We start from the raw sequence: 17489 nt of genomic DNA on the forward strand, positions 1-17489 counted from the left end.
CCATGGACAGAGGAGCCTGGTGGAGCTACAGTACATAGGGTCACGAAGAGTCGGACACAACCGAAGCGACTTAGCAGGCATGCACACAAATATTTGAATTACCTATTGCTGGTCTATAACTGGTACAGTCATTTCATTTGTTTTAATTAGATTGATTAGTGGGGAAAAGTTGATATAATATTTTAAAGAAATATTTTTATTGAAATATAGTTGATGTACAGCATTGATTTCATGTGTACTACATAGTGATTTGATTTTTGCAAATGTTATAAAATGATCACCTAAATGTAAAGTGTAAGTCTATTAACTATGTGTCCCCATGCAAAATGATTACAATATTATTGACATATTCCTTATGCCGTATATTACATCCCTGTGGTTTAGTTTGTAACTGGAAGTTTGTACCTCTTAATCCCCTTTACCTGTTTCAGTCCCCTCACTCCCTACCCTCTGGCAACCGCCCATTTGCTGTCTTAATCTGAGTCTGTTTTCATTTTGTTTTGTTTTTTAGATTCCACATATAAATGAGATCATATGGGTTTTGTCTTTGTCTGACTTATTTCACTTGGCATAGTACCGTGTAGATCCATCCATGTTGTTGCAAATGACAAGATTTCATTCCTTTTTTATGGCTGAGTAATACTCGTGTGTGTGTGTGTGTGTGTGTGTGTGAGACATCTGAAAGGACATTTAATTTCTAGGTTTGAATATTCAATTTAAGTCTAAAAAACTCTTATATAGCATTATTTTATTGGTGTCTCATGTAATTACCTGAGTAGAATTTTCACTGCCTTCCTGCCTGCTAAGTCCATTCAGTTGTGTCCGACTCTTTGAGACCCTGTGGATCGTAGCCCATTGGGTTCCTCTGATCATGGGATTCTCCAGGCAAGCATATTGGAATGGGTTGCCAGGCCCTCTTCCAGGAGATCTTCCTGACGCAGGGATTGAACCCGCATCTCTTACATCTCCTGCATAGGCTGGTGGGTTCTTTATGGCTAGCACCGCCTGAGAAACCCCATCTATCAGCTAATAGTCAAACCCAGTCGGGTAGCACAGTGTCAAGTCCCAGGATTCTTGGTTCTGGCTCCAGTAACATCAAGAAACTAAACATTTGAGTTGATTCATGGTTTTGAAGAATCTTGATGGAAAGTTTAAGAGCCTTAAATACTTTTTGAGGTAAAATCATTACTTTAATTGTATCTTTAAAGCAAGCACTTAATGAATCCAAATTATCATGTAATACAGTTTTTAAGAAATTGAGCTATATTCAGAGAATATGTGCAAAAGTAGTGAGTCCTGAATTCTTTAAAATGTGGTTCAGGGTTGTTGCATATTAGTGCCTGAGAATAATTTTTGTAAGAACTTTATTACAAAAGTTGTTCACTGGATTTTTTGTTTTTAGACTTCACATGCAACTGACTCAGAAATGTTGCTAGATGAAGGTCCATCTGATGACAAGGGACACACCGAAGAGAAGCTGCCTCTAGTTTCAAGAAAGAAAGCACATTTTGGGAGTTCAGACAATGTGGCTACTATCCCAAATGAAGACCGGTCCGACAGCGCTTTTCCAAACTCTGTGATTGCTGAATTTTCTGAGGAATCGATCCCTGAAAATGTGTCACCCAACACTACTGCCTCATTGGAAGACCAGGGCGAGGAGGGGGTCGCTGAGCCCCAGGAATCATCTGCAGCTCTGCCTCAGAGCTCTCTGATAGAGGTTGAACTTGAAGATGTGCCGTTTTCACAGAATGCAGGACAGAAGAACCTGTCAGAGGAGCAGTCTGAAGCATCTTCTGAGCAACTGGATCAGTTGACACAATCAACAGAGAAGACTGTGGACAGCAGCTCCGAGGAGATAGAAGTGGAAGTGCCTGTGGTTGACAGGCGGAATTTAAGAAGAAAGGCCAAAGGGCACAAAGGACCCGCAAAGAAGAAAGCCAAGCTGACCTGAACGAGGAAGAAATGCAGATGATAAAACCTCTTCTTTGTAATAAAATTGTTGTTTTTAAAATACGGCGATTAATAAATAGCATGGGGCACAGGACAAAAATTCCAAATTTTCAAGTTGAACTTATTTATGATGCTGCTTTTCCCTCCCTGGTAGATCCTACGATTCACTATTCTTTTTAATTTTTCAGGCTATTTTTGTGTAAATACAATTTTTTTTTTTTTTTTTTTTTCTATTAACCATGTTTCAATTTGGGGAAATCAGATCATACTATATTTTCTTCAGCAGTTGAAGATATCTGACCATTATTATTTCAGAAAATAGAAATTTAAAAACTATGAAAGTAGTAGGGCTTCCATCAATTGTAAGGATCACAGACATCTTTTATACGAAGGGTTTTAATAGTAATCTTGGTGAAGGTTTTAGAAGTTTTATCTTAAATTTCAAAACTAATCACCATTTTTTAAAACTAGGCATGCTTAAACAAAAAGGTCATTAAATTAGGGTCAAAGTAACTTCAAATGAGAGCACAAATTCAGAAATTTATGGTCAAAGGTTTTCGAAGGTGGTATTTTTGACCTCTTAGTTCTTGGTTGTAGGTGCAGTTTCTTCCTTTGACTTATCTGTGGAGAAATACAAACATAATCTGTTTCCACTTCACTCTTGATAACATCTGATGTTAACAGTACTGCTCCGGATTTAACTCTAGTGTGTAGGCACTAGCATAATTATTTAAAATTTCTTTTGAAGCTGGGGGTTGTATTTTTGTTCTCACCCGATTAACATGTATACTTCAGAAGTATGAGAACCCTTCCTAAAGGGTTCTCCTTAATCCTGACACTGCCTTTATTCTAGAATCTTGTTTATATTCCCCTCAGCTTTTGTCCACTTCCCTAACTGACGGAGTGACTCCTGTCCCAAGATCTCTCTGCCTGCCTACCAGCTTGTGCCCTTGGCTTCCATTTTTGGTAAGTTTAGAACTGCACCCCAGTCTAGGCCTAGATGGCAGGAGTGAGTGGCCCTGGGAGCCATAGTTGCGAGAGTCGAGTCCCTGTGAGCTTGCTCACCCTTGATTGGTTCTGTGCAGAGAAGTTACAGGCTAGCCTGTGTGTACATTGTGTTGCCACAGCAAAGGCCTTTGCCTGGGAAAACCAAAAACAAAAAATTTAAAAACACACCCTCAGTTGTTTGTTTTTGTATAGTAATTTATTTAAAAGTGAACAAAATGGTCATTCAAATCCAAAGAGAATCTTAAAACAGTCCTATTCTTTGAAAGTATTACGTGTGCTCAAATTTTCATTCAAGTTTGAGAATGCTTTGAGACCATTTAGATTGTTTTTAAAACTGCTTGGTCCTTACATAAAAAAAGTGTTATGATTTTGTGTCATTATTTGAGGTGTCAAGGATTGATGCTGAAGGTTTATTCAGTCTACAGTCAGGTGATACTAAATTTTATTTTGGGCTGTTGGCATTTTAGGAAGATTTAAACTTGAGGTAAATCTTTAGTAGGCAAAATAGCAAACCCTTGTTATTCATGTAAAAATTTGAGTACTGTGTCCCCTCCATTTTCTTTAATATTATGGTCAGAGTTAGCCCAAATTATTCCATTCTAAATGAAAATTAAGCACTTTGGCCATTTGTTTTCTTAACAAATGCTAGTCAAGTGAAAGAATAAGTGACGAATACTCGTGTACGTATTGAATGTTTATGCTCTTTTATACATTTTGTGAGAAATTTTTGTTAATGCCACAGTTAGGGAAATAGATTCAGTAAATTCTTAAACCTTTCCATTTTTAATTTCTTAAAACAGATTTAAAAACCTAACATTTACCTTTTTTTAACTTGGATTCCTCATTGTTCTTTGAAATAGTTTTCTTTAACAAGATGTAGTTTAAGACTGAGCTCACTGACATCTTTTGATGTGTGAATATAGTTGCTGAGTTTACAGAAAAGAAATGGATATTCGTATGTGATCACTAAGGACTCGCTGTATAAATTTATACTTAAACTTGTTTGGTTTATTCTTAAACCATAAGCGCATTTTAATCAAGTTTCAGAATTTTTGTTCACACAATAAAAATTCTGTCACATATTATCTCTGACAAAATGTTATTTTGGAGTTTATAGATAGCAGAGGGAAAAAAGTTAAGTCACATGGAAAAAATCTAACTTACAGGGAGAAAACCTAACTTTCATGTTCAGTAACAATGAGTTCCATGCTCAGTGAGTAAGTATAGAATTTATAACAAAATTTATCCTCAGTTAGGACAATAAATAAAACTTAATCAGATTACTTGTAGTTTTTGCAAAAGGCATTAGAAAAACAGAATTACAGAGGACTGAAATCTGATTTCAACCAGGTAGTTGAGTGTCCAGTCCCATTCTTAGAGTTCTTTGTGAACTGCTTTTTTCTGTTTAGAAGTCTTATGTGTGGAGAAGGGAGTTCACTGCAGTTTGTGTAAATACATATATATTTCCTTGTGTAATATAAAGCAGACAGTTACTAGCAACATTTTAGTCCTACTTTCAAGTTTATTGCTAGACATCACAGAAATATATTTAAGAATTTATTATAAAATTCCTCTACAACTTTTGAGAGAGAGGGTCTATTATGATTTTTTTATAAAATCAAAAATAGCATGACAGAATGTCAATCTTCTACTACTTAAAATGTGTCTATATTCATGGTGTTTCCACTCAGTGCAGAGAATTATGGCAAGGATAAAAACTACTAGTGATTAATGGTTCACTTTTAACTGACCACCAGAACACCACCTAAAGTGGTTTCAGTGACTTTAGAAAAATGTTTTGAAGGTTTATGATTGCATCAAGTTGAGCGTTTATCTGGTACCTGAATATCTGCTCTTACATTCTGCTTTACCCTTAGGGATTACCTTCTAAGGTTTGGTCACACCAGCAAACTGAGACAGATCTTAATGTAAATAAAGAATTTATACTAACATTACTCATCTGTATAACAGTATTTTAGAAATTTCTGCCTTGTTTGTCCACTAGTGGCAATACAGTTTAAGGTGTTAATCCAGTCTTTCATGGGTGTGATTAGTTAGTAAAGTTTATGCTTCTGTTCACATACTTAGTATCAAGCTTTATTTGTACAAGATAGTTAACTTGCTTATTTTTGGTTGTGAAAAATAAGCAAACCTCAGCTCTGTATCCAGTGCTTACCTTTAGTCTATTTTGTTTCACCCCCCAAAACTTGTCATTCACTCATTCCCCATTTCTATTAGTGGCAAATCATTTGTTAAAATCTGATTGTAAGGTAGGTTTCCCTTATGTTATCCTGAAGTAATTGTATCATACTGGATATAGTCATTCCCAAGGAACTAGCCTTTCTTTTCCTAAGTGTTTGTGTGTTCCAGAATTTCTACCTACTGTTTATAGAACTTAGGAAAGATGTTACATTCTTCAGAATAGCAAGACTTACTCAAGTACTTATGTTTGTTTTCTTGGTAGTTTTTTTTTTTTCAATTTTAACAGTAGTAATTAAACCTATATTTTGTGATTGTCTATGTTTTGAAATTCCTTCCCTTTTTCCTAATTTCATTGGTGAAGATGTGTTTAGATACTGGATTTGTTTACACTGATTTTGTTAAAGCCACAATTAATCACATTGGTTGTACTTTCAAGACAGACTTTAAAAAAAATAAACAGAATTGAAAAAAATTAATGTGATTATAAATTAATACAATAAACACCCTAAAGCTCAGTCACAAACATACTCAGATCACAGATGTGCTTTTGACTAAAACATGACCTTCTTAATATTATCTAAGTAACTGCAAATGTATTTATTTCCTTTTAAGGGCATTAGTGCAGTCTTTTTTTAAAACTATTTTATCTGGAATTACTTACATTTTTACCATTCTAAAAATATAAATATGCTACCCTAAGAAACTCCAGTACTTTGGCCACCTCATGCGAAGAGTTGACTCACCGGAAAAGACTCTGATGCTGGGAGCGATTGGGGGCAGGAAGAAAAGGGGACGACAGAGGATGAGATGGCTGGATGGCATCACCGACTCGATGGACGTTGAGTTTGAGCGAACTCCAGGAGTTGGTGATGGACAGGGAGGCCTGGTGTGCTGCGATTCATGGGGTCGCAGTCTGAACGGAACTGAACTGACCCTAAGTTTAGAATATAGACAATGCTAAAAGTATAAACATTTTGGTTTATTTTTTTTTATGCGTCTTGAGTAGAAAATATAGTTCCAAGTATACGGTATTATATATGATGAATGACAAGGGAAAAATGTTTAAGATACTAATTCTCTGACTTACTATCATTCTTTTGAACTTTATAGTGTAATGAGCCATCTCTTGTACACTTTTAAAGTATTTTCATTAAAATGTGTTAATGCTACGTATCTTTGGATTAATAATCTACGGTGAGGAGAAGACCTAAGGTAAGGTCTTAGACATGACAAAGTTGCTTGGCCTATTCTTCACATTTAAATGTGCACTAACCTTTATGATAAAAGGTATTTTTAGCTATACTGGCTTTTCCTTTTTTTAAATGACAGGTCTGCACTGCATAGTACCACTCATTAATGAATACTGTTGAAGTAAGATATTTCTATAATATTTTTTAATCAATTGATTTTTATGAACATTTAAACGCTAAACAGATGCAAAAGACCAGTTTGTAAAACTAGATCATTTTAATGTTGGCTTTTTTCTTTTTTAAAACAGTGGAATAAATAGTTTTCTTTGACTGAAGACAACATGTAAGGTTGATTGGTAGTATTCAGAAATATCAGAGTAACGGTTTCCCAGTTGGTGTGTAGTCTTCAGTAATTATAAGGAGTTATTTGTATGTAACTGCTGTCAAACCAGTAAGACTGCATTTATGCATCCATCATTTTCAGGATTATTGGTAACCTGGGCATATTTTCCTAAGGGAAACAAAACAGAACAATGAGGGATGTTAGCTAATAAAAAAGAATACATACGATCTTTGCTTAAAATATTTACAATCATCATTTTTAAGAAAGAAAGAAAGTGAACAACCGTAGTATTACACGAGATTTTATAAAACGAAATCACTTAACATGCCTTTGTGGGTTGACCTGAGCACTGCTTTTCCACACAATTCTTACTGGAAAAAGTATCAAATATTATTAACTAAGTTTCAAGTCAACTTAACAACCTCTTTTGTTTTTGTATTCCAATACAAGTGGCAGCCCTGCAGGCTGCAGGTTACTGGCACCTGGTCTGTACCAGGAGCAAGGGAGGAAATAATCCACGTTTGCAAATCCATTAGAAAACCTGCAGGAGAAGTGAACCTTTTAGTGTTCAAAAAAATTTCTCTAAACCATAGAAAAAGTAAACTATCTTGGTTCTTTCCTCTGACCTAGCATTATACAGACACAAAAACCCAACTAAGATAACATAGAAAATAAAAGTATCTTACTTAAAATCACAGAAAAGATAATCCTAAATTAAACTTGAAAAAGTTGAATCATTTGAATATTAAAAGAACAATGCATCATGACCAAGGAAGGTACATTCTAGAAATACATTATGGTTTATTACTAGGAAGACTATTAATACATCAGTTTAATTCCATAAATATTTCAGAGGGAAAAGTATGATCACCTTCACAGATGCCAAAAAAGCATTTGTTAAAACTTCACTATTTTGGGTAAAACCTATTGAAAAAGAACTAAATAAAACTATACCTTCTCAGCATAATACTGTGGCTAACCAGTAGCCAAAAAATGCTTAGTTTTATTAACTTACTTTAAATTCTAGGTCAACATGAAGTACATGCCAATGACTCATGAAGATTGAATCAATAAGCTATACACTGTATTCTTCCCTTTCAAAGAACATTAAAGTTTAGAAATACCTGGGTACTGAAAGCAGAAAACTAAGAAAATGAAGAAAAAAAGAATTTAAAATTGTTACATATGACATATTTTAGTTTGTAATTGTCACTTAAGTAGTGTAGCTATATATTTGATGTATGCCTCCCTTCCCCCGTTTGTGGTTAGTTTATTTTCTTCCAGTATTTTTCAACTGTAACTTCCCATCTTTTCTAATAATACCTTTTTAAACAAAAAGCAACCAAAAATATCTAGCAATGTAGTTTATGTAACTGAAACCAGTAAATTAAATTAAGAACATTCACATTTTCTAAGTATTATTCACATCAAGTTTAACTGCACTAAAATCTGCTGCATACTTCATGTCAACTTAAAAATGTCTATTTTAGGATTATAACCCCAAGAACCCCATATTCAAATCGGACTTACCCCAGATGACTTTGCCGCCTTGTGTTACAAGGCCCAACTCGCTCACGTTCACCTCAATGACGGTTCCTTTGGTAATAACGCCTAAGGTTGTATATAGTGGGGATGAGGGATTCTTCTTTACACCAAGTATTGGCAAGCAAAAGGTGGCTTTCAGTTCAGGATGTGTTACATGCGCCTTCTTGAAACGTAATCCCTAGTAAGCCAAACACAAGAATGTTCTGAGTTAAAGATGTTAATGATGAATATTGATTCTTTTTGCTTATCTTTTCCAATTGTCTCCCCACCCCGCTCCAAAAAGGATTGAATATTATCTCATCTTAAGGCATCAGAGAAAATACAATTAATTCTATAGACAACTTACCTGATAGTTACAGAAAAATATGTGAGGAAAAACTCAAACACATACTCCTAAAAAGTTTTCACCATGGAACAGCTGTCCAGCTGTGTATACTTCCCAAGGGCCTGAGACATGCCAGGCACTGTGCCAGAGCTCACAGACTGTGCATTTCAGCACAACAGCCTTAACAACTCCCACTACTTAAAAAAAAAATGATAAAACAAGGACCAGCAGGTTAAATAACTTGTTCCCAGGCTAAATAGTTTGAGGATACCTCAGCCACCTTCCTTGGTGAAAAAGACTGTCAGCTCTCTGCATTGATGGTTAATACTGGTCAAAAACTGCAGACAGCCCAGAGAAGTTTCTGTTACAGAGACCAGAGTCACCTAGTCACCTAGAGCCATAGACAATATGTAAATAAATGGGCATGGCTATGTTCCAATAGAACTTTAAAGAAGCCGGCTGTTAGGCAACATTTTATTTCATTGAAAATGATTCAGGTTGATAGCTAGAGTAATACTGCCAACTTTCCCCTCTGATTCTTTGTTCTAAGCAGGCTGGTGTCTAGTTGGGAGATGAATTCATTCTGTTTAAAGATATTCTGCAAAAATATATTAGGGGAGGAGAGAAGGAGATTGAGTTTGGCCATTACTGCTGTCAACAGAAACTGAAGGCCCATTTTAATACTCTCTTGTCAATGACTACATATTAAGTAACTATTTTCAAAGGCACTGATACTTCTCTTACTAAACTGGAATTGACTCTTGAAAAAACAATCCTCCAATTTTCTAACTGTTCTCAAAGACAAGTGTCAGGCATATAGTAGATCATTTGATGAATGAGTAAAATGACTGTGTGGAAATGAAGATTCTAATTTTTTTTTTCCCCCACACCATGTAGCTTGTGGGATTTCAGTTCCCCAACCAGGAATCAAACCTGTGTCCCCTGCATTGCAAGCACTAAGTCTTAACCACTGGAACTTCAGGGAAGTCTCTGTCATGTTTACAAGACCAGATTCACTGACAATCTGTGTAATGAGAATTCTTTTTCATTTCAAATCTCCTACGAAGCCAAAGATTCTTGACAGTAGTGGGAAAGTGCTAAACAATACCTATCATCAGCTTAAAAACATCTTTCAACCTGTTTTTTTTTTTATACCAGTTTTAGGAATTTTAGGAAATTATCTGGTTAACCATAGGAACCGATCTTTAAGTCACTGCACTCTTAACAGGGTCTTACCATTGGCCTAATGAATCTTTCATATTTAGGTGGTTTTCGAGTAAAGCCATCTCCAACAAAACAGACTTTAGTAACCATCCTCTTCCAGGCTTTCTTCTTTCTCTTTCCTGTTCGAATAACTTTTAATACTTCTGTTTCTCCCTGGGCACGAACTTTAGGCAGAGGGACCTCCCATTTTCCCTAAACCAGATCACAATTAAAATTTATATTAGTAAAAGAGAATGAGAATAAAACGCCCAGTATTTTTTAGTTGTACAAAGTTGTAGATTCACTTTTTTTGCTTAAGCAATGATATTTTTCTAGAGATCTACACTGTGTCCTCAAGAAGCCTAAAGTTAATTGGAACTAGTTAAGTTTACTGCTAAGTGGCTCATACTGTAAAACTGGAAGACTGTCTCCATCTCTTATCTCCCTATTTCTACCGTGAATGGACTTTTAGATAATAATATTAGTAAGACAAAATCATCACTCCATATTTTGTACCTCCTTAGAATGTAGATTCTATTGGGGATGGGGGCAGGGGAATGGAAGCAGCGCAAGGCAGCAGAAAGAATTCTGGGCCTATTTATGAAGGATAAACCCTACAGCATTTCATAAATAAGTGCCTGTGAAAACTGATTCACAAAACTCCTGGACTCCAGTCTCATCTGTAAAATGAAGAGAGGTTAAGGAGATAATCTCTAAAATTTGGTGAAGTTCTACGGTTCCAATTTTGATACATACCAAAAAAAGCAGTAAGATTTTACAGATCAAATCTAGAGACTGTCAGTTCCTTAAATACAGATACTGCATATTCTGCTGCTACCTACATTTGTCACTCTATCCACAGGTGTTTAAAAATAGTATCTATGTCTTTCCCTCAGCTTTTAGCAAAATTTAGCCGAATCTGACACTAAAGGCAAGCCAGAAGTTTTTTTTTTCTTTTTAATTTCTGAATTTTTATCTGAGTCAAATCACTTAGGATGCTTTTCACTACTCTACTTTTTAACCAGTTTTGGCACTGCAAAGCAACAAAAACAAGAAGCAGTTGTATCCCTCTCTACAACACATTAGGAGCTGTCAAGTATAAGAAGCTATTTTAAATAATTTCTTTTTTCTGCCCATGATGTGCGGGATCTTAGTTCCCTGACCAGGGACTGAACTTGTGCCCCTTGCAGTGGAAGTGCAGAGTCCTAACCACTGGATCAGCAGGGAATTACCTTAAATAATTTTTGAAAACTAAAGATGCATGACATTCTTAAAAAAAAATTAAATCCTGCTGAATGTTCTCATGGTAAGAAAGCAAACCTTTTTTATTAACTAAAACATTTTATATTATATGAAAGACTTCAACATCTAAATAATGGTAACAGTTGGACTTTATTTTTCCATCTAACTGAAGAAACTAAACCTCAAATACGAATTTAAGTAATTCTCCTGAACAACGACAACAAAAATAAAGACCAGTTTTTTACTGCTTACCGCTTTCTCTTTTCGTTTCTGTTTAATCATATTGGAAAGTACTTTAGCTCGAGACTGTCCCTCTCGGTCCAGTAGATATGCAGGTACTGCTCCTTGTGGAGTCTTTTCATCATTCTTCTGTTTGGTGTTTCTCTTTTCATGCATCTTAATACTACCAAGAATGAGAAAGACTCACGATTATCAGTTTTAACAATTAATACTCAAAAGACATTTAACTTGGTACAACAAATAAATGGTACTTACGTCTTTTTCATTTGTATTTTCTCAGCATGGCGCTGTTTATGGTAGAGCTTAGCTTTCAGGCCAATCATCTTTTTTGCCTTCTTTGAACGTTCATGAGCCTCTCGACCTTCCTTCTTTCTCTTTTTCTCATGGTAATCCAAACGATATCCATAGCGCTTACGGTGTAACTCAATATATTCATTTTGTGGCTATAACGATGCAAGAAGTGTTAACTTTAAAAAAAAAACTGACAATTATTCTAAAATACTTTCTTGTGAGCAGCATATGAAGTATAGATCATCGTATATCATCCACTGCTCACTTGATTAAATAACTCTTGCACTATTAAGCCTTATCATGTAATGTAAGTTAAATAAATTTTAATCCTGGATGATATGAGGTGTCAGGATTTACTTCTGTAATAAACTCAGTGAAAGTTCATTGAAGAGAACTGTCCAAAATCCACTGGACCACAAAAGAGACGATCTGATTCTAGAATCGCTCTTTCTGAACATCCGTATCTGGGTTTTCAATATAATCATCATTCATACTTATTTAAAAATTTTAAAATTTATCCAGTTTTATTAAAGAATAATTTACATACATATAAAGATATGTGCATGCAGGTATAGAGTTGTAAGTTTTCACAAGCTATACAGCTCTGTTACCACAGTCAAAATTAAGGATATTTCCAACACCCCAGAAAGCTGTGTGTCACTTTGAAGTAAATCATCTTTTTCCACCTCCAACCTGGCATCTGTTGTTCTAGTTTTGCCTTTCCCAGAATGAAAGTAAATGGAATCTGCAGAATGCAGCCCTTTGCATCTAGCTTCTTTCACTTAGCATAAGGCTTTTGAGATTCCCCTACATTGCTGCATGAATCCATACTTCAATTCTTTTGACAAGTAGTCATTTTATTTTTACCACCGTTTGTTTACTTATTTACCAGTTGACGAATATTTAGATTGTTTCCAGTTTTCAGTGAATAAACGTGTACCCAGAGGTCTTTGTTCCGACATATGCCAAACTGTTTTCAAGGCGGCTGTACTATTTTTCGTTTCATTAGCAATGTATGGGATCCTCTTTTGCTTCTTAAGCGCCTGTTTTATTTTATATGCCAGTTTTACTTATAAACGTATGGCCCCAATCTATTTGTATTTTAAGATTAAAAAAATTAATGGTGTGAAGCCAACTCCAACAACACGGAAAATAATTCTAAGTGTAACAATCAACGAGTTACTTTGTATGATGTGGTGTTTTCAACTGCTATCACATAAACTTGGCAGCAACCGTGAAAAGGGTATGTGGATTTGCCACCTCGCAGACAAACACAGATTAGGTACGTAGTAGGAAGACAAAAGATCTGACAGTCAGATCTGGGCTGTACGTCCAGCTGCTTGGCCGTCGGCAGGGCATACGTTCAGTTTCCTCAGCTGAGATGAGGACTGATGTGGGATTAAAGACTAGTGTACAGTTATCACTACGATCTGGAACTGATGGCCACACAACTTTAAGTCAGGAATTCAGCAGAGTGAAACCTGTCTGACTCCAAAAGCCTGTGCTCAGGCAAATAATCCACTCCACCGACCAAAAGTGAGGTTATTTTGACTCCAGGGTATGGATGTGAGAGTTGGACCATAAAGAAGGCTAAGCGCCGAAGAATTAATGCTTTTGAACTGTGGTGTTGGAGAAGACTCTTGAGAGTCTCTTGGACAACAAGGAGATCCAACCAGTCCATCCTAAAGGAGATCACTCCTGAATATTCATTGGAAGGACTGATGCTAAAGCTGAAACTCCAATACTTTGGCCACCTGATGCGAAAAACTGACTCATTAGAAAAGACCCTGATGCTGAGACAAACTGAAGGCAGGAGAAGAGGGCGACAGAGGACGAGACGGTTGGATGGCATCGCCGACTCAAGGGAAAGGAGTTTGACCAAGCTCCGGGAGTTGATGAAGGACAGGGAAGCCTAGCGTGCTGCAGTCCACGGGGTCGCAAAGACTCGGACACAACTGAGCAAGAGCGCACCCCACGGAGTCCACCCTCATTCCCTCGCAGCACCTCCCTCACCGCCAGCCCCAGCGCCCATGAGACCCCAGGCCCCGCCACCTCCGACGCCCTAGGTCCCGAGCTCCCGAGGCGACCTCCTCACCATGGTGACGGCTGCCGAGCCGCCGGGGGCAGTCTCCGCGGCGCGAAGAAGCTCTCAATTTTAGGCTCTCAGAGACCCACGAGCCGACTCCGCACCATCCGCGACAGGAAAGGGTCTCTTCTAACTTGACGTGCTCCAGAAAAATCCGCGACGCAATCGTTCCGAGCTTCCTTTCTCCACTTTCAGCTAAGAGGGCGGAAGTTGCTAGCCGGCAGCCTTTGAGGGGGGCGCTGCCGGAAGTGGCGAAGTGCGGCGCCGACTGAGGCAAAGCGAAACAGATTTAGGTTCCGCTCACCGGCAGGGCGCCCTCGGAGACACAGCGTAAGACCTTTGCATCCTTGGTTGCGGCCGGCACCTCGGCTCTCACCAGCCGGGCGGGAAAAGACGGCCTCCAGATGCGACCGAGTGCCGGGTAGGTACCGGGCCGCGCCGTGCGGCTCCCGCGTGCTTTGGACCACGCAGTTCACTTGAGGCCTTCTAGGTTGCTACAGCCAGGCAGAGACGAGGACCGCAGTATCCCGCCCCCTCACCTCGGTGTTCGCCCAGGTGTGGGTCTTTCTCTCCCTCTGGCGACAGCGACTGGTCTTTGTTCCTTTCTCCGTGTGTAATGTGTGCACGACTGAGAAGGATGCGGAGGCATGAAAACATACTGTAGAGGGAAAGTAAAATTACTGGGCCTTAACGACTGTCAGAAAAGAAAGACAGCGTCCTGTTTTTTCGGACTAATTTTTTAAATTCGTGAGGCCTTTTGGTGCTCAGGGCGGTGTGAATTTGCATTTCGTCGTTCTCTAGTGGTTCCGAAGAAAGTGCCCGTTTTACCTTGTAAAGCCTGGTCGCTGAAGTTTCTTTAATTATGTCTGGAAAGTCATTCAGTTATTCGTCTCCCGAAGTCTCAGAGCATGGATTTGAGGCAGTTTTTTTAAGCTTTCATCTTCTAATGTGACCTATTTTCTTTAGAATCCGAACTCATTCGAATTAGCATTTGTATATTTCCAAGTGCAGTAAATTACGTAGACTCTTCGTGGGATACATTTACCCCTGGTATTGCCTTCCCCACCTGATTCAGGTCACTGTTACATTGAGGCCTTCCATGAGCTCCTTGGCCTTCCCTGGTAGCTCAGCTAGTAAAGAATCCGCCTGCAATGCAGAAGATCCCAGTTGTATTCCTGGGTCGGGAAGATCCCCTAGAGAAAGAGTAGTCTACACACTACGTATTCTTGGGCTTCCCTGGTGGCTCAGTCGGTAAAAAATCCGCCTGCAATGCGGGACCCCTGGGTTGGGAAGATCCCCTAGAGGAGGGCATGTCAACCCACTCTAGTATTCTTACCTGGAGAATCCCCATGGACAGAGGAGCCTGGCGGACTATAGTCCATGGAGTTGCAGAGAGTCAGACACCACTGAGCGACTAAGCACAGCACAGCGTAGGAGCTCCTTACAGTTTCTGCTGCCTCAGGTCCCCTTTCCTGCTTAATTCTTTGCTGTAGCACCTGTCAGCATAGGAGATGCTGTGTGTTTTATTCCTTTTATTTCTTATTTGAATCTACTGATTAGGATACAGACAGCATGAAGCAGGGATTGCTGTTTTTTGCTCACTACTTTTAACCCCATTACTTAGAAGACAGTGGTAGACAATAAATTTTTGTTAATTGAATTGAATTCTCATGTGGATCATGTGATGTGATAGATTGAAAGACAGGCTCAGAGATTTGAAGTTAGTCATTAAAGATCATAGAAGACTTGGAACTCCAGGCAAGTCCTCTGACTAAAGTCCAGTTGGCTTTTTCCCACCACAAGTGAAAGGCCCACTTGACATTTCTAGTGTAATTAAAAGTTTATGGAGAGTTTTTAAAAAACTTTATTGACATGTAATAACTGTGACGTGAAGACAAATGTGTACTGTAGATGAACGTTCTTAGTGAATTCTTCAAAACCTGAATATACCCATATAAGCAGCACCCAAATCAAGAAATGACCTGCATATGAGAAGCCCTCCTCATGCCTTTTTCACTCCTAAGAGTACCTACAATCCTGACTTGAACAGAACGGATTAGTTTTGTCTGTTTTAAATTAACATGATTGGAATCATACAGTATGAACTTTTATGTGTTGGTTTCTTTTGCTTCCTGCCAGTTCATGGAAGTTTTTAATAGGTTTGTTTAAATTGTGAACTTGTGATTTTTTTTTTTTTTCATTTGTATTTCTCAAAGCCATATGCCCTTTTCCCTTCAGAATCAGAAAATATTTTAGAGGTTAAGCAATAGTCACGTTTTGATTTGTGTGAAAAAGAGGCAAAGTTGTTGCTACGTTGTTTATCATTTGTTTTTACTTTCACCTGGGACTGTGGGATAGAAATGACCTAAATTAATCAATGTTAGCAGAAAGCTCTCTTAAAAAAATTTCTTTCTATCTAACTGGCAGTAGCCAAGAAGGGTATCATCACTACTTTGATGCATGTCCCCAAAGTATATACTAAATAGCCACTCTTTGCATTTTGGCTGTCAGAAGCTTGACAATGTATTCCCCTGATCTCTGTGATACTTTGATAGTGTTTATTGGTATAGATAAGGTTAGAAGAATAAGCCAGGAGGATGTGAGAGCTGCCTTGTAAATTGATTTGTTAAAGAGGAGAAACAGGTACGGTAGTAAAAGCCATGCAGAAGGTGTTATGAATGAAATGTGTGTTGTTTTAATATGCAGGGTTGTTAAAGGTCACAATTTTCCTGAGGCTGGGGATCATGTGTTACCCATTGTCATGTTTCCAATAATCAGTTCCTTGTGTTGCTTCACTAAATGTTAGAAGAACAAGGAATTGGAAGGTACTTTTCCAGTTGACCTTTAAGAGTATGTTTAATGACTGAGCATTTTTTTCTAGCAAGCTTTTTTTTTTTCCAAGCTTTTTTCTTCAATGAAGTTAAACGCTAGACGAATTTTAAAATTTTAGATAAATAGCTCGTCTTAGAACTTGTGACGTAAATCCTGTGGTAAAAATGAGTGTTTAGATAGCTAGCTTGAGGTGCTCTATTCAATATAAAAAGAAAAAAAGCAAAAATGACAGTAGGGATTGACATTAGTCAATGATGAACATATTGACCTGATTCATAGTTGATACTTTTCTGAGAATATTGAATATGACACAAATCTGAATTGAGGTTTCTAATTCAGGAAAAATTACTAAGTATGGTAACAAATCCCATATGCAAACAGACTATTTTAACTTGATGCTTTAGAATCTCTTTTCCTATTAATACATTACTTCTTCCTCAGGAACAACATCTTCATTTATGCTTGCATACTAATGTATTTTGTGATTGTATTTTAGGGTCCCATGATTCCTGTTTTTGTGTATTAAGCCTTATAGACATGATAGTCCACTGATTTTTTAAATTTTAAATAGTCTGTGGATTCTTTTGTTTATAGATTGTGTAACTTGTTGATCATGTAGAAGCGGATATTTAGCTTTTTCCCCTCGTTACTTTCCCTTTTCATAACATAAGGTGTCACACCTTTTAGTGAGTACTTATGTTACCGAAAGAAGCTTGGGTCTACTTGCATGAGCACAATAGAGTCCACCTACTGACACCAGGTTGTGAAGGAAAGCGCGGTGTTTACTGCAGGGTACCAAGCAGGGCTTCCCTGGTGGCTCAGATGGTAAAGAATTTGCCTGCAATGCAGGAGACTCAGATTTGATCCCCTGGAGAAGGGAATGGCTACCCACTCCAGTATTCTTGTCTGGAGAGTTTCATGGACAGAGGTGCCTAGCATGCTACAGTCCATGGGGTCACAAAACGTCGGACACGACTGAGGACTAAGACACACGAGCAAGGAGCCTCAGTAGCTAGTGCTTAAAAGGCCTCA

The 17489-nt window shown here is 37.8% G+C and overlaps 3 protein-coding genes across 16 annotated transcripts in view; 2 read left to right on the plus strand and 1 right to left on the minus strand.

Moving 5' to 3' along the window:
* The window catches only part of FAM169A (family with sequence similarity 169 member A), a 65956-nt gene extending 61045 nt beyond the window's left edge, over nucleotides 1-4911 (plus strand). For all 6 annotated transcript variants that reach the window (XM_006055397.4, XM_006055395.4, XM_025270853.3 and 3 more), the window contains one exon: nucleotides 1403-4911. In XM_006055397.4, coding sequence (XP_006055459.4) covers nucleotides 1403-1951 — 549 coding nt within the window. In that variant the 3' untranslated portion in view covers nucleotides 1952-4911. The remainder of the gene's footprint in view (nucleotides 1-1402) is intronic.
* Nucleotides 4912-6608: 1697 nt separating this feature from the next.
* Nucleotides 6609-13788, minus strand: LOC102404609 (NSA2 ribosome biogenesis factor). The gene is made up of 6 exons (XM_006055394.4): nucleotides 13635-13788; nucleotides 11504-11691; nucleotides 11261-11411; nucleotides 9800-9979; nucleotides 8224-8416; nucleotides 6609-6861 (listed from the first exon to the last, which is right to left on the minus strand). Exons 1-6 carry the CDS (start codon nucleotides 13635-13637, stop codon nucleotides 6794-6796), a joined length of 783 nt encoding a protein of 260 aa, XP_006055456.1. The 5' UTR covers nucleotides 13638-13788; the 3' UTR covers nucleotides 6609-6793.
* A 101-nt stretch (nucleotides 13789-13889) lies between these two features.
* The window catches only part of GFM2 (GTP dependent ribosome recycling factor mitochondrial 2), a 55296-nt gene continuing 51696 nt past the window's right edge, over nucleotides 13890-17489 (plus strand). For 5 of the 9 annotated variants that reach the window (XM_044932541.2, XR_006546629.2, XR_006640307.1 and 2 more), the window contains exon 1: nucleotides 13890-14046. The gene's annotated coding sequence lies outside the window, so the exon portion shown is untranslated. Of the gene's footprint in view, nucleotides 14047-14143; nucleotides 14181-17489 lie in introns of those variants that run through there. The other 4 variants (XR_006546628.2, XM_025270855.3, XM_044932538.2 and 1 more) reach the window with 4 other exon arrangements.

The sequence above is a fragment of the Bubalus bubalis genome, chromosome 19 (assembly GCF_019923935.1).
Source record: "Bubalus bubalis isolate 160015118507 breed Murrah chromosome 19, NDDB_SH_1, whole genome shotgun sequence".
Lineage (NCBI taxonomy): Eukaryota > Metazoa > Chordata > Mammalia > Artiodactyla > Bovidae > Bubalus > Bubalus bubalis.

Coding starts and splice junctions, on each gene's coding strand:
- LOC102404609 (XM_006055394.4), bottom strand. Junction 11,412..11,503: donor AAAATACAAATGAAAAAGAC/GTAAGTACCATT, acceptor CATTCTTGGTAG/TATTAAGATGCATGAAAAGA. Junction 9,980..11,260: donor AGAAACGAAAAGAGAAAGCG/GTAAGCAGTAAA, acceptor GATCTGGTTTAG/GGAAAATGGGAGGTCCCTCT.